Genomic DNA, 17,523 nt, shown 5'->3' with positions numbered 1-17,523 from the left:
TCTATGGGAAACCGTTCCAGATTGTCATGGACCACCAGGCTCTGCTATTCCTGTATGGTAATCCTCAAGCAAAGATGCCACCCTGCATCACCAGGTGGGGGTTAAGTCTTCAAGACTATGTCCAAGGCCGAGTGAGGCACCTGAGCCATCAGTGGCAGACAGATAGATCAGGTACTTAATTCAACAAGCATCCCACGTGGCATTGACCCCACATGCCTCACCCAGGAGGAGGACGCCGATCAGGAATGTCAGATTGTCTGCGAGGGAATACGGACGGGCAGATGGAAGAAGGCAAAAGAAAAGGGTTGCTTGGAAGATGAAGAGGTGTGGAAAGACGTTGAATGCATGATACAGCTAAAAGAAGAACTAGCCCTGTCTGAAGACAACCTACTACTCAAAGGAAATAAACTGGTTGTGCCTGCTCGACTAAGGAAACAGATGCTGGATATCGCTCACAAAGAGGATGCTGATACAAAAAATATGGTCCCCGAAGCTCGACTCAATGGTGGAGGAATTACTGCGTGAATGTCCCACGTTGTCTTCTCACACCGACCAGGCACCCTGAGCCATTGTGCATGTAGGAACTCCAAAAGGTGTCTGGGAAGTTGTGGTGGCTGACCTCTTCGGCCCTATCGAGGTGTACCGAGAGAATCCCCAGCCGGCCCATAGAGTTGGGGTTTGCTCTGCAGTACTTTAAAATGAGATAGCGGCACCTTGAGATGGATGGGGCTGCAGGGTTTCTTACTCCAGCACCAATCAATAAGGACAACTCAGTGGTTTGGCAAAGGGGAGTCAGTTTAATGACAAGTACAAAAAACGTGAAAACATGGAAATCGACAGCAGTGCGACAGCCCGTCTCACTTAAACTCCCTCGAACGTCATACAAAACATGACTTTTAAACTCAAAACGCATCATAATCTGACGTGTAACACTCAAAAGTTAACATGCAATTCTATTGGTTGGAAAAAGGTAACTTTAATATAGGTGCTATATCTGTATATGGTAACGGAGTGAGGGGATTGGGTAAATACTGTCAGGTGGGCATCTAAGCCCTTCCTTCATAAATGACTACTGTAAACATCACTAAAAGTATGTCGTCTCATTGGTTCTACTAACTATAGGACCCTAGATTATTTGGTCCACTGTGTTTGGGTTGGCATCAACCCCATGCATAACTCTCCACTTTGCCTAGCAGCATGCAGAATGGTCAGCCGGTGCAGGATGTCCCTTAGCTAACCCTGCCTTCTTTTAATCAATCATCACTTTATGGGCTATGTGTCAATTAGTCCACTGTGGTTGGCCCCGAAACTGCATCTTCTGTCTGGGAAAAGTTTTGATATCTCTGTCTGGGCCGGTGCCAGGCATAGGTGTGAAACCATGCCTCCTTTCACTCGGCTGGTCACGTGCTAGTACACCATGGATTTGCATCATTTCTCTCCATTTGTGCATTTGATTTTCATTTCATCCTGCCACCTGCATTCGCTTTCTTATCTCTATTCTTCAGATGCAGGATATTCTGTTCTTAGCTCCAATTAAAAGTAGCTACTGTCTGCAGCTTCTATCTATGTGACCTCGGTTTCCCTAGCACGAGCTGCCTCTGCTGAGTTTTGATTCAGCCTTTTTCCTCTTGATGCTAGAATATGAAACTTCTTGCGTTTGGCCTGTAATAACCTGGGTAGGTTCTGCTTTTTATGCAAAGTGGATCCGCACTTATAATATTGTGCTTTGTTTTGAGGTAGATTATGTGCAATGGCGCTTGCCGCTCTATTCTTCTACTTAGCATAGCAAGCCGCACTGTTTTCTTTAGCTTCTTGTCGTTCCAAGCATACGAACAGGCGTTAGCTGGTTGAATATCTTTATCATGCTTTCAGCTTATCTCTCTCGTATTTCAACAATGTTCTCTTCTTTTAGTTTCGCAATATCTTTATTCCTGGCGTTTCGTCTCTTTGTGTAATGCTTGGGTCGTCATGTCTTCTATCTGTACGTTAGTCCGGGCCCTCGTGATGTCACCATTCACCCTTCATTAAGGATTTTGTGGGTTCTTCCTGTACAGTACTTAAACAATCTTCATTTCGTTTCATTTGCTGGTAGGGTTTTCTCAATGGGTACCTTACTGCCATGGTTGTCTGGTTATTGGTACTTCAATAGGCATTGTTCTTCTGATAGGTACTGGGTAGAGCCCTACTGTGGCACTCTTCTGGTTTATTTGCTCATCATACATCACATATTTCGGTGTGAGTGTTCCTGGTACTTCAAAATGGGCGACTGGAGCGCAGGCTATATTTAGGACCTCCTCTACAGAGGGTAGAATGTATGTGCAAGCCATCATAGACGAATACTTGCGATTCCCAGAGGTGCAAATAGTGTCATCCACAGCAGCGCATCACATCATAACCGTGCTGGACCGTATCATTACGGCGTATGGTATCCTGCAGCAGGTCAAGATGGATAACGGGCCCCCGTTCACAAGTCAAACTTTAAAACCTTTGTGGAGTACATGGGGTTCCAGCATTGAAGAATAACCCCTCTGTGGCCTCAGGCCAACGGGATGATTGAACACTTCATGGGCAATCTGAAGAGGGCAATTCGAATTGCACATATCAAGGGACAGTCCTATGAGCAGGTACTACACCAAATGTTGCGGACTATCGTAACACAATGTATGGCTCAACAGGGCCATGCCCTGCGGAAGTGATGTTCGGAAGAAGCATCCGTACCCAGCTACCGCTGCATCAAGATGAGAGCGATCAATACAAGGATGATGAAAAGGACAAACGGGCCAAGGAGAACATGAAAATGTATGCTGCTGGCAAGAGAATAGCTAAAGACGGCTCTCTTAAAGTAGGGGAGGTAGCGATTGTCAAACAGCCGCAGACCAGCAAGGACACGGCTGCCTTCCATGAAGACCCACTTATCATAACGGCAAGGAAAGGCTCGATGGTCACTGCGGAAGGAGATCAATGACAATTCACAAGAAATTCCTCACACTTCAAGAGAATGACACTGGCGGGTATACCAGGAAGACACCGCTCATGTGAAAGATCGGACAACTTCTCTTCGGATGAGTCCCACCAAGGTGATGGAGAAGACTCTGAGGTGGCTGAACCAGATCACCAGTTGCCGGAAGAACCACTGGCAATATTGGAGAGATGAGGCGCCTGCCCGCAACAAGCAAGAACCAGACCACGTAGACTGATTGAAGAGCTAGATTAACAGTAGCGTGTTGGACAGTAACAGTCTAGTAGTTCCGGAGGTGGGCGGGACCGTGAAGTGGGGAGGGAAGTGACGCGAAAAGGAAGGGGCAGTACGAGCTACGCAAAAGCCAGTAAAGATGTGCTTGTAAGTCTCCCTGTCTCCGCGTTCTTATTGAACTGCGCAGTGGCACAGCTCGGCAATCGGCCTTGGGCCAGGACAGAGATTAAACCAAAAGGTTATCATAGTGGGATCATCATAATTTTTGAAAAATTGGATATTTGTCGGTAAGCAGGGGATCAGACTATGCAGGTCCAATGCTTTGTGTTTAATCTTGAATGCAAATTCCAGGTGAAAATTAGGGAAAACATTAATGTGAGGCACGTGGGAGAAGGGGGGGTGGTGGTTAGTGTTATAGGGTGTACCACCAATGCAGAGAAAGGTTTAAGAAAAAAGCTGTGGCGAAAAACAGCCAAATTCAGGCGAGGTTTGACGAAGGTATTACATGAAACACCATTATCACGTGAACCCCTCCAGGCATTGCCATGGAGAGTTATCTTAGACCACCTCCAGGTGTCACCATGGAGAGTTACCTTACACCCCCTCCAGGCGTTTCCATGGAGAGTTATCTTAGACCACCTCCAGGCGTTGCCATGGAGAGTTATCTTAGACGCCCCCTCCAGGTGTTGCCATGGAGAGTTACCATAGACTCCCTCCAGGCGTCGCCATGGAGAGTTATCTTAGACGCCCTCCAGACGTTGCCATGGAGAGTTACCTTAGACCCCCTGCAGGCGTTTCCATGGAGAGATATCTTAGACCCCCCTCCAGGCGTTGCCATGGAGAGTTATCTTAGACGCCCCCTCCAGGTGTTGCCATGGTGAGTTATCTTAGACCCCCTCCAGGCGTTGCCATGGAGAGTTATCTTAGACCCCCTCCAGGCGTTGCCATGGGGAGTTACCTTAGACCCTCACTGGGGGTTGCCATGGAGAGTTACCTTAGACCCCCTCCAGGCGTCGCCATGGCGAGTTATGTTAGACCCCCTCCAAGCGTTGCCATGGAGAGTTATCTTAGACGCCCCTTCCAGGCGTTGCCATGGTGAGTTATCTTAGACTCCCTCCAGGCGTTGCCATAGAGAGTTATCTTAGATGCCCCCTCCAGGTGTTGCCATGGTGAGTTATCTTAGACCCCCTCCAGGCGTTGCCAAGGAGAGTTTTCTTAGATGCCCCCTCCAGGCGTTGCCATGGAGAGTTATCTTAGACCCCCTCCAGGCGTTGCCATGGGCAGTTACCTTAGACCCTCACCGGGCGTTGCCATGGAGAGTTACCTTAGACCCCCTCCAGGCGTTGCCATGGAGAGTTACCTTAGACCCCCTCCAAGCGTTGCCATGGAGAGTTATCTTAGACCCCCTCCGGGCTTTGTCATGGAGAGTTATCTTAGACCCCCTCCAGGCGTTGCCAAGGAGAGTTTTCTTAGATGCCCCCTCCCGGCGTTGCCATGGAGAGTTATCTTAGACCCCCTCCGGGCGTTGTCATAGAGAGTTATCTTAGACCCCCTCCAGGCGTCGCCATGGAGAGTTATGTTAGACCCCCTCCAAGCGTTGCCATGGCGAGTTATCTTAGACGCCCCCTCCAGGCGTTGCCATGGAGAGTTATCCTAGCTTTCTGAGTCCTTTTCAGCTGAGACACCTCCTGTTTTGAAGGGCTGGGGAGAGGTGAGTGTCCCAGTCAGTCCTGGATGAGCATGTCACAACTGGAATTGCCTGGCTGCCTCATGCACTGGGTGGCGCTGTCTAGTGACCTGGGGCAGACTAGCAAAAAGCTTGTGAAAAGCTACCGTCCTGTTCAACCAGAGCAGCAGGTTCAAGGAGAACCCTAATCTTAGTCCAGAGCTGAAAAACAATATGGACATCCTTAAGTGCTTCAAAACTCCCCGCTGCGTGCCGATAAAGGAAAAACAAATACAGTCCCTCGTTTGAGCCAGTGCAAACAACACCTAGCCCCGGAACCGAGCTGCAGCGCAAAGCCCCAGAACCGAGCACACAGCACAGAGGTAACCAACTGAAACGTGGCTCAAATCTCCGACACAGTTTACAGCAGCGAGACCCAGGGCCTGGCCCCCAATGCCGAGCCGGACGACAGCATCCCAGCGCTATGCCTTCGCACACAGCTCGCACTGAGCCCTAATACTGAGTCCTGCCGCATCGCTCTGCGCCCATCCCACCATCATCCTCTAAGGCCTCCTGCCGCAGGAGCTTATATGCATCTGTGGGTGAGCACTGAGCCGGGCCTCCATAGCTGAAACTGGGTCCTTAGCCCAGAGGGTGTCAGCCCAGCTCTTCACTGTAGCGGCCTGATTGGGATTCTCGCTAGGGGGGCCAACTCTTTGATAGTCTGTCGCAGGACACTTGTGCACAAGGCGGCGATGACGTCACAACGTTTGGCCCGGCCCTTTTTTGGATTTAATTTTTTTAATGACTCTTAATTCATGGCTTAATTGAAATGCAAATGGTTTGTCCTTGAGAGGTGATGGTCACGATTTTTAACTGCAAACATGACCCTCAGGACCCCATGAACAAACCATTAGCATTTGAATGAAGCCAGGTGTCCGAGCGTTACAACTCGACCTGCAGGCTTAAAAGGAGCCAGGGCTGCAGAGCTGCCCAGAGAAAGAAAGCAGCAGGCGGCACTCTGATAGCCACTCTGCAAACTGCGGGACTGAGTCCATAATTGCCGGACAATCCCGCGAAATCCGGGACAGTTGGTCACCCTAATTCTCGCGCCACTCCTGGATTGCCCCCTCCTTTACTGTAAAAATGGCGGCGGCATCCTTTCCAGCTTTGCAATGCAAGGAATACGGTGTCCTAGATCCTGGCGCTGCACAGGATGGGTTCGTTTGCACCCTGCCGTTCCCACACCCCTGCAGGCCCTGCCTGTCCCCGAGTAAGCACTCCCCTTCTTCTGATCCTTTCAATGGCCTCTGAATTTGACCACTTCAGCACCCCCCCAGGGTAGGATGAAGGCATTGGAGTTGGTCACCTTAGAATTGTTCATTGGACATATCGTTCTCCAGCTCCCCTTTTTTGGCCCCAGTTCCTATGATATTCTAGACCCCAGCCTCAGTTCTAATTGGAAATATAATTTTCATATGTGTCCATATTAGGGTGACCAGATTTCAAAAAACAAAACCCGGGAAGGGCAATGGAAATAGAAGTAGGACTAAAGTAAATACACATACACCTTCAGTCCTACTTCTATGTTGCTGCCCAGTGCACCAGGCGGGGAGACGGGTGTGGTAACAGGCACACTACTCTCATTGGAGGAGAGCACCGGGAAGGGGAAGGGGGAGGAAATGGGTTCGTGAAAAGCATTTCACTCCCCCATTCGCACAGGAAGAGTTGCGCCGGAACCCTATTTCAGGAATTCGAAATCAGGGCCCGGCAAAAAAAGGGACCGTAGGCAAAACCTCAGACAGGGTTTATAAAATAACAAAAACTCCCGGGTCCCCGGGACTTCAGGTGATTTCCCCGGACTGTCCCGGGAAAACCCTTACATCTGGTCACCCTAGTACATATGTTTCTCCACCTGGCCTCTGCTCGTGGTCTTATTGTCTTTCAATCTGCAGCACTGCCGGCCCGTGTTGGGCATGTTTACAGGAACAGATTCTGGGATTGCCCTATTTCAATGGGCTGCATTATGCTTTATCTTATGTCAATAGGCTTTTATGCAGTGTCAAATAACCCATGTACTAGTTTCAGAGCACCCAGGTTTACCCGTGGTTTCGCAAGTGTGCCCCCACCATGGGTATGCAGACCATAGCCTGTGGAGGAAAGTAAATAAGCCGGGGCGGGGGGGGGGGGGGTGCTACAAGCACAGGGAGGGCAGGGTGCAGCAAGGGGAAGAATGCCCTGCCCTGGCATGGGTGAGCGTCGGTACTGCTAGCTGTACCATGGTTCTGCCAAAGGCAGGAGGCTATATCCCGATGTCTTCGGGTAATTGGGTTGTGTTGCCAAGGCAGAATTGGAGAATTGCAAGTCAGCGAACAATGTACAGTTGTCTATGTTTGTCCCACACATGAGTGTTCACCGGGTGCAGTAGTTGTTCCGCTCCTCAAAGGGCAAGCTAAGCTTCATGGCGCTAACTTGCTATAGTTCAAGTAGAGGGGGGCAGGAAGTCTAGCCTGAGAAATTTAGTAGAGAATCTGCCATGCAGTAAAAAATAATAGGAGGAACAATTATACAAAAAAACCCTCTCCAATAGGCACAAGTTTTGTTTGGAAGCAATTCGATCCCAAAAGTGATTTAGGTGCTCGAAATTGTAGCAGAAAAGCTATAATCGTTATTTAGGATTTAGCTAGTTTAGCTGGTAAAAGTACATATTAAAATAATAAGAATGATTAGTTTCTATTTATATAATCTTTATTCAGAACGTAATATCACTCCCTGGAAGTAGAACCTCACACTTTAAAATGAAATATATATTTTGATGTAAAAAAAGGCTAGTTAGTATGATGTGTTTCTCTTTTTTACCACACAGTAATTGGGGTAAAAAAAAGCACAACCTCGAAGCGCTACAATATTTATAAATGTACAGTTTGAACGTAACCTACTGCGCCGGTAGCTTTGTCCACATCAAGAGCCTGAAATAATGGACTCTCCAGATGTTTTGGACTGCAACTTCCATGGCCCCTCTCCTTTGACTTTGCTGGCTAGCAATGGTTGGGAGATAGGTTGCAGGACATCTGGGGAGCCAGAGCTTGCAGGCTTACGTGCTGGTGCTACATTTACTCCTAGTGTTTGCCTTTAGCCCCTTTCATCTAGGCCTGTTGAGCTAGCTGAATGCTTAACTTTACTGTTACTTATAGTGCCTCGTGTCACACCATTTTACTTCGAGGCACTTTATGAGGCACTCCTCCTTACTGCCACCTCCTTTGCCAGGGAGTACCACTCAGCTAGTGCAAAAAACCCTGAAACAGACTTTTAGCAAACAGTTCCCAGACAATCTTTTGTTAAGGTCCATTCAAAACACATTAGTTACCAAATCAAAATCGTTGTTCATGCTATCAACCTCGGAGGGGTGCAAGGCCGAGCTGGCGCGTGCGGTCCGCGAACCTGCAACCCCCTCGGTGGGCAAACAATAAACAGACCGTATCAGCAACTGCATTGTGTTCACTCACCAGTAGGAGGCAGGCCAGGAGGTCTATCCCTTCTGAGTCCAGCCTGTAGGAGAGAAGAGATGATGAGGATGGGGTGGAGCTCTCACAACTGCCCACACTGGAATTTAGAGGGGGCAATCAGCTATCCCCATTTGCACACCCCATACCATGACCACACTTCCAGAGACACCCAATAGAAAGCCACACTCAGGTGACGCCGGGTTGAATGTGTACATGCGGAGGACTGGTGCCCACTGGATGTATTGCTTGATGTGTTAATGTTCCTCCTTGTGGTTAGTCCACCCTCCTTCCTTCACCTGCGTTCTGCCTTAAGCAAATTATTTAACTTTGCGGTTCACAGGAGAGGGAGAGTTTGTTTTGGAGACTATTTCCTTGGGACATTTCCAGTGTGCCGCTGCTTTTCCCTCAAGATTTTCTCCCTAGTTCCCTCCCCGAAAACGCAAATGTGTGCTTCGCTGACATGCCATAAACTGACTAGCCACTGGAACTCGAATTTGAATCATTTGTATCGCGCTCGCGACAGACTGAACTGAATCTGGGCGCAGATGTTAAGCATAGACTCAGAGCACATATGGGATCATGGGAGCAGCAAGCTGAAGATTGAATCATCAAAGGCAGTGGCGGCTGGTGAGTTTTAATGCAGGTGGGGCGGTAAGTTCCCAGTGTGAACTTGGGAGCGAGCGAGTGCGCGCAGCGCGCGAACCCACACCACCCAAGGGGGGTGTGGAGGGGTTCTCCCCCCGCAACATTTTTGAAAAATGGCCTCCAGAATGTGCTATTTACTGTCCAAAACCCACCAAAATATGACATAAAAAGCAAGGTTTTACATACTAATGGTGGTACATTATTCTTATGTGTGCAAGTGTGGTAGTGTATTTTACAGCAGCTTGTATTGAGAATAGCTGGTACTATGGTGTATGCATAAAGAAATTCATCATTATATAGTCAGTAATGATGGAAAAATATCATTATGTCATGCTGTTACTGGCATTCATATGCATTCATCCTCTTACTAAGGTGGGATTTTAGGCATTTTCTGAAAGGGGGGGAACTAAGCTAAAATATTACTTTTTAACCGCTTAATCGTGACCAACAAAATCAAGGTCAGTGGTGGTCAGAATCTTCAGGTGTGGTGCGTGAAGATTAAAGTCTGATTCATGAGGTCCAGGTGGTAGTGGTAGGCTGGTGAAGGTAGGGTCAGGGTACTTGCATCGAGATAATGATCGCCATCTTCTGCAAGGTATGAAGAGGGCGATTCAACACGCAAGACGCTTTTCTGGCAACCAGACAGGCTGGATGGTGTGTGAGGTGGTGGTATCTGGGAGTGATTGATCCAATCAAAAGCCTGGATCACCTGCAGGGACTTCGGAGGTGAGTGCTGGCTGGCAAAGAAGTGGATAGTTTCGGGTTGCCCCATGCAGAGGAAATGGCCTGTGTTTCGATCACCCTTAAGTGCCCATCACACAATGGTTGAGGACTAGAATGGCTGATGGGCTCCTGGGTCCAGGGTTTACTGCAGGAGATGATGGTTCCGGGTCAGGTGTTCAGTGTTGTGCCAATGGGAGGCCTAGAACACATGCTTGGACTGCGGAGGCGAGGATGAGCCAGCGCAGGGTCAGACTGGTTGCATAAAATTGTCTCTGGAACCAATGAAAAAGTGGCCCACAGTTGCAAATGGCAATTCATTCATTTTGTGACACTGTTTGAATAGTACACAAGGGGAGTTTTTTTAATAAAATGTGATACAAATTGTACATTTTAAAGATATGTATTCCACAACACTGGCTAAACCAACTAGCCGCATAGTGAAGTAACTTGTCATCAAACTGGCTCACAGCACAATTTTGCATTCCAATCCGAGCCTAGCCAGTGGTAAGTTCCTAATGTCACTGGGAAGAATCTTTTGATTGATAGTTCTGCAAACTTATCTGCGCACACGTTTCCATTAGATGCGCTAATGGCAAATACAGAGCGCTGTGTGGCAGACCATTTCTTAAAAAGAGAACATTACACACACGCGGTTTGCGGCAATATGTTATTAAATGCAAGACACACGTGCAAACATAAAATGAAAACATGATAATACATACAACGACAATATAGAACAAGGCAAGAGGAATTCCTTTTAGTAGCTACAAACACAAACCATTATTGTGAGGTGCATTCGTTCAGCTAGCAAAACACTCTTTTAAAAAGGAATGCATATAAAACGTTCCGACTGGTTTGAATGAATATTGAATGGGGCATTGCTAGTTGTGCAGCAGAAACATTAAATTCCAAGTGCGTCATCGTCATGTATGTTTGTTTTAATTATTCTGCCACCAGAAACACTGTTTGGCCTGCACCTGAACCTTGAAGGAGTGTTTCATGCATTATCTCCCGGCTCAAGACAAGACTATGATGAGACTGAAACTTTCAAAAGCACTGCAAAGTGTGTGATTTCGCCTAACTCCAAGCTTGCAGAATGCTCCCAGCTGAATGTAGAAGCACACATGGCATGCACATCTCGCAGCCTCCTTCTTTCGTTTCTTGGAAACGGCCAGGCAGAAGGAGAAAGCGAAAGGTGTACATTTCGTTTTAGCATATTAAGTGGCTTAGGCTGGAACGACAGGCCCCAGAGACAGCACAATGGACGGGCGGGGACTCGCGACACAAAGAGAAGCACGCATGAGGGCCAGGGTGCCTTCAGAAACTAAAGTATTTTAACTTGTGTTTCTCTCTCCGGCCCTGCTGTCTATACAAAAAAGACTAATCCGGTATTGCACCATGACAAGGACTGTGCAGCAGCGTGCGGCCCTCCCTTGACAGTCACGCACTTGGCATCATTCTCTGAGGCCAGCATCAATGGCAAATACCATTGGAACGGTATATTACATTAGTTGTGTGCACGAACTTTAAACGTTATCAAAACATTCCTATAACCTCAAAGCTGGTGTGTGAGAGCGAGGATCACCCTTGTCTCTCCAGTGCACGGCCCTCTGCTGCCGCGCTTTCCAATCATCAGAGAAATTATCCCCAAGGAATGAAGATTGAGGCATTCTTACCTGTACAACTACACCGTACAAGGTCCACTACTGGAAACACGCGTGTTCCGACCCACAATGGAACATAAACGAGACGTTAAAGTGAGAGAAAGTGGCACGCCATCATCCGACCTCACCCATAATACTCAATGTCATTGGCTGACAAACAGCCAATGACATTCTTCAGTAAAACTTGCTAGCCAGTGAACTACGCCTCACAGTAAGTTCAGATCCTCCTGGTGCGCTGTTTGCGCACAGATCAATACTGGCGGGGCCACCCCTCTAGCGCCCCGCCAGCCTCCTGCATTGTGAATGCTTACGTAGAGTGCGTGGAGCTATCAGCTCCACGCACTCTACAATAGAGAAAATCTCCGTAAAACGGGACGCGCCCCTGTGTTAAGGTGGCAGGCCCAGCCAGCCACATTGAAGACTGAACTTTGCAGAGCAGCAGATTAATTATTTATTTATAATTAATCTGCCGCTCTGCAACATCGATTTTCCGGCACGCTGCGCTGTGTGCAAAATGTTATCTGCACACTCTGTGGGTGGGAGCCCTGGGGTGGGGGGGCGGCGCCCCCCCGCCCTATACAAGCGACCGCCACTGATCAAAGGCCTGCTTACTGGGAGAGACGACTGCATCTCTTGGCTCTACTTTTGTCTGTATCTCAGCTGCATTAATTCCCTGACTGACCACTGGGTGTCACTGCTGCATCTCTTGTGTCTAATTTCTTCTCTATCTCAGCCACAGTAATTCACTGACTGGTCACTGGGTGTCACTGCTGCATCTCTTGTGTCTACTTTCTTCTGTACCTCAGCCGCATTCATTCCCTGACCGACCACGTGGTGTCACTGCTGTATCTCTTGTGTCTACTTTCTTCACTATCTCAGCTGCATTCATTCCCTGACTGACCACTGGCTGTCACTGCTGAATCTCTCGTGTCTACTTTCTTCTCTATCTCAGCCACAGTAATTCACTGACTGGTCACTGGGTGTCACTGCTGCATCTCTTTCTGCCAGTTGCAGTCTGTATCTCAGCCACAGTAATTCTCCTCCTGGCCAATGCTGTATCCCAACCACTGTAATTCCCTGACCGACCACTGGTTGTCACTGCTGAATCTCTCGTGTCTACTTTCTTCTTTATCTCAGCTGTATTCATTCCCTGACTGACCACTGGCTGTCACTGCTGAATCTCTCGTGTCTACTTTCTTCTTTATCTCAGACACATTCATTCCCTGACTGACCACTAGGTGTCACTGCTGCATCTCTTGTGTCTACTTTCTTCTGTACCTCAGCCACATTAATTCCCTGAGCGACCATCTGGTGTCACTGCTGCATCTCTTTCTGCCAGTTGCAGTCTGTATCTCAGCCACAATAAGTCTCCTCCTGGCCAATGCTGTATCCCAACCACTGTAATTCCCTGAGCGACCACTGGGTGTCACTGCTTCATTTATTTCTGACCTCTTCCTTCCGTATCCCAGCCTCTGTAAATTCCAGTCTGGCCACTGTGTGTCACGGCTGCTTCTCGCTTTGGACACTCCCTTCTGTGCCTCTGTCACAATAATTCTCTGATTGGACACTTGTTATCTCAGCTACATCCGTGGGTCCTGCGGCTGTCTATATCTCAGCACAGGCTTGAAGCAATGTCTGCCCGATCTTCCTATGACCTTGCCTAGTGCGATATTCTGCATGGAATCACAACCCCCCTCATAATGCACCCGTGTTTCACTACCCCCGGCAGGACATCCACCGCTTGCACTACACTCTCATCTGTCCACACTCTGCAGGACCTCAACCAAGGTCATACTGAGACTGGCCACTAGGTGCTTCCAACAAACCAATGGTATTTGCTAAGTGACCAACAGAGGATACTGATGGACCAGTGGCTCTGCTCCTTCAATCCTTCTGCCCACTTCCATAGCCTGAGAGATAACTAACATGACAATTGCTCTCTTGCAACCTTGCCAGGATTTCTTCCAGTGCCATACTCTGAATGGGGACCATGCGTCCCTGATGCGCCAGTGTCTCTGTGCGATACCCGCCCTTGTGGCTGATGCACTCAACACCTGGCTGATGCCATACTCTGTGTGGGCACTTGGTGTCCCTGTTCAATCCCTTCATGTGCTATACCCAACATGCATGATGTCATCCCCTGAGCCGCCACTAGGTGTCCCTGTTGCACCAGTGTCTCTGTGCGATACCCACCCTCATGGCTGATGTTGTACTCTGAGTGTTCAATAGGTGCCATCGCCACATGCGGGTATCTTTTGACTCCATGACTCAGCAGCCCCAGGGCGGCTACAGGTTCTTTTCTGTAAACCATGTTGCAGGAAAGTCAGGCCCAGATTTGAGGAACAGTGTACATTAAGCCGCGGAATGTACTTAACAACGTTGCATGTTTTCTAAATTCTGTACTTTTGAGAAGGTCTGAGAAGCATGGAAAGTGAATGCCACTGTTGCCAAGGCCTCCTACTGCTGCCCTCTTGCTGTGCCCACCCTGAACTGTCCAGCTACGGTAACTCACTTTATGGAGGTGAATGGTTGACCTGCAGCTGCCATTGGCCCAGGCAGAGCGGCATGCCAGTCAGGATCCCTTTGATTGGCTCAGTCAATGGACCTGACGTTTCCGGGTACCATTGTGGAGATGTTCCCTGGAATGGGGGTCCAGTGGCATTCTACTCTGACGCCTGGCTTAGGGTTTCCTTGGCTTTTCCTGCATTAGTCGCCTCGGGTATTAGCGTGGTTGGAATGGCCATGGAACTGTAAGCAGTGGCCTCACTGTATCCCCCAGCCCGGCCCCCTGCCACAATCCCAGAGAGTGGTTAGTTAAGTGACTTAGAATGGGGCCCGAACATATGACTGGAAACCCGCACGCCTGGGATCGGTGGGGGACACAGTGACATCCTACCTTGGTGCGTGGTTAATGAGTGGTTGGCTTCTGTACCGGGGGAAGTTGTACGCTTTGAATTCGGGGTTTGATGTTATTCCGGCCCACATATCCTCTGTCGGGGTGCCTGATGGGAAGAAAGCAAAGTAGAAGAGACAGTAAGCATTGGACGTGCCACATGACTTTAAATGTGCATGAGTCTATAGCATGTATCTGTCAACCCAAATTCACCCGTCCATAGATCTGTCATGTATCCACCCACCCACTTACCAACCCACTCATCTTTATGCATCCACCTTACGTAGCTATTCCCTGACCTACAGGCTCATCAATACAGTGACACATCCCCACGCCCATCTATCTACCTATACACCCATCATCCAACCATTCATTCATCCATCCATCCGTCATTCATCCATCATTCATCCATCCATCATTCATCCATCCATCAATCATCATTCATCTATCCATGCAATCTTCATATCTTCCCTCCATCCACCCAAACCCTGGTACCCACACAATAGTCCACCCACCCTTCCATCCATTGATTCATCCATACATCCATACCTACATATCTCCCCCTATCCACGCAAACCCTCAAACCCACACAATAGTCCATCCAGCCTTCCATTAATTCATCCATTCATCCAACCTACATATCTTCCCCCGTCCACCCAAACCCTCGTACCCACACCATAGTCCATCCACCCTTCCATCCATTCATTCATCCAACCAACCATCATTCATCCATCCATCAATCATCATTCATCAATCATCATTCATCCATCCATGCAACCTTCATATCTCCCCCTATCCACGCAAACCCTCAAACCCACACAATAGTCCATCCAGCCTTCCATTAATTCATCCATTCATCCAACCTACATATCTTTCCTGGATTCACCCAAACCCTTGTACCCACACAATAGTCCATCCAGCCTTCCAGCCATTCATTCATACATCCATCATTCAGCAATCCATCATTCATCCATCCATCATCCGTCATTCATCCATCATTCATCCATCCATCCAACCTACTTATCTTCCCTTTATCCACCACTCAAACCCTCTTACCCACCCAACAGCCCACCCATCCAGCCGCCCCACATGTTCCCTCTATTCACCCAGATTTGCCTCTCCAGCCAACAATCCATTCATCAAAGCACCCATCCATCCCACATCCATGCATCCAGCATTCATCCATCCATCCATCTGAGCTTTTAGAGCCCTTTGGTTAACACACATGCAATGGATGGGATGCAGAATAACTCCAACACCAAATAATCGAACCAACTCTGGAAGATGGCAATGTATTTCCGTTTTAATATCAATTGTCTAAAACAGAGTTACAACGGACATCAACAGACGATCGCTCGAGTCGCTCAATGTATTTAATAAAAAATGACATTTCTATAGCAAATATTTGTCATACGTGATGTCATACTATGTGGTAAATACGAGAAACCTACGACAAATTGTGATAGGTTCAAGGGGAACATCTAAGTATACTTTCTATAAGGGGTTGGGTTGTGATTGGCTATCTATTGTCAGGTGGACAACTTATGCCTACCTTTAAAACATGTCATATTCAACTTTATTAAGTACACAGCATATAATTGGCTCTCAAACTATAAGGCCCTTCGTTATATAGCCTGCTACAATTGGATGGCACGCCTGTCCCAGTCTGCAACATTCGGCTCACTAGCAGCACCTAAGCTCATACCCCAGGTGCCAGGAGGTGGACTTGACTGTACCTCCCCACCCAATTAGCCCAATGTGTATGGTTAACCGTGCCTTCTGCCACGAAGATTGACTTTGAACTTTGCAGTGCATTCTTGTCTCTGGGAATATAAGGGAGTGCAAGCAAACACTATCGCTTGTTCTAGAACTCCTCTGCAAACTCTATTTCCATCCTTGGCTCATGTGACAAGAGACCATGATTTGGACTATTCTGCTGCATTTAATTGTCTTGTATGACTAAAACTTGGCACACATGGTGTTCTTTCTTCGCACCTTAACAAGGAATGATTCAGCTTCACACGTTGCCGCCTTCAAGAAAAGATAACCAGTCTTGGCTGCTTCAGCCTTGACACCAGGCCAGGCAGCTTCGCCATTCATTTCCATGATCCCAGCTAATTCTTTGCTGTGACACAGCTCTCGATCCTTCATTCTCTGTGAGTCTCAGCTTACTAATTCATGACACTGATGTCCAGTTTTCCATACAATGGCGGCTTTGCCTGCAGTCTATTCACTACTCATAGCCAGCTTCTAAGATTACTTGATCTTCTTGCGTTGCTGCATCTGTATAGTTATTGAACGGCTTGCATTTTCTGCAGTGCTCTTCACACGTGCAATCTTCTTTTCGCATATGAACGTTTACTCAATTCTTTATTTCGTCATCAGTTTCTATAAGGGTCCTATAACTTCTTCAGCCAGTCTTCTCTGTGCATCACACTTTGCTTCTTGTGACGTCACCAGCTCCTTTTCTTACTCTTTTTCATATTCCTTCAGAGATTTCCTCCATGAGATGGTCATCTCTTCAGGAGTATCTGATAGGGTTTTCTTAATGGATGCATTTTCTCAAAGGTTTGCTGCAGAATGGTCCCAACGGCTGGCATCAAACATGGCACAATCTCAGGCCTCCAACATACAGGTGGGATTGGGGAGGAACTTCCTGCAGAGGCATTTGATTGCTCCTCTACACATCATTCATCATTCATTCATCCAACCTACATAGATTGCCTTTATCCACTCCAATCCTCTTACCCACCCAACAGCCCATCCACCCATCCAGCCACCCCACATGCATTCCCTCTATCCACCCATACTCGCCTCGCCAGCCAATAGTCCATCCATCAAAGCACCCATCCATCCCACATCCATCCATTCATGCATTCATCTTGCCCTTGCATCATCCCTCTGTCCACTAAATCCCATCTAACAGTCCACCCCGTCCATAAATCCACCTTGCCTCTGTATCTTCCTCTATCCACCCAAGCCCACTTTCCTATCCTAAAGTGCTCCCATGCATCCATCCTCAACAAAACCCACCTACCACCCAATGGCCAATCCATCCATCCATCCATCCATCCATCCATCCATCCATCCATCCATCCATCCATCCATCCATCCATCCACCATAGCCATCCTAACCACATCTTTCCTCATCTTTCCACCCAAAACCATCTACTCACCCAAAAGTTAGTCCATCTTCAATCCATCACACATCTATCTGCTATTCACTAAAACCC

The 17,523-nt window shown here is 48.0% G+C and overlaps 1 protein-coding gene across 3 annotated transcripts in view; it reads right to left on the bottom strand.

Annotated features, from left to right (window-relative positions):
• Positions 1–17,523, bottom strand: part of CDK18 (cyclin dependent kinase 18) — a 514,702-nt gene that overhangs the window by 79,729 nt on the left and 417,450 nt on the right. For all 3 annotated transcript variants that reach the window (XR_011282882.1, XR_011282881.1, XM_069633152.1), the window contains exons 12-13: positions 14,294–14,399; positions 8,366–8,408 (exon numbers count right to left, since the gene is read on the bottom strand). Coding sequence is in view for 1 of the 3 variants with exons in the window: in XM_069633152.1 (XP_069489253.1) it covers positions 8,366–8,408; positions 14,294–14,399 (149 nt within the window). In the remaining 2 variants the exon portion in view is untranslated. The remainder of the gene's footprint in view (positions 1–8,365; positions 8,409–14,293; positions 14,400–17,523) is intronic.

Source organism: Ambystoma mexicanum, chromosome 13, assembly GCF_040938575.1.
Source record: "Ambystoma mexicanum isolate Mex_15411 chromosome 13, UKY_AmexF1_1, whole genome shotgun sequence".
NCBI lineage: Eukaryota > Metazoa > Chordata > Amphibia > Caudata > Ambystomatidae > Ambystoma > Ambystoma mexicanum.
This window is presented reverse-complemented; position numbering and strand designations above follow the sequence as displayed.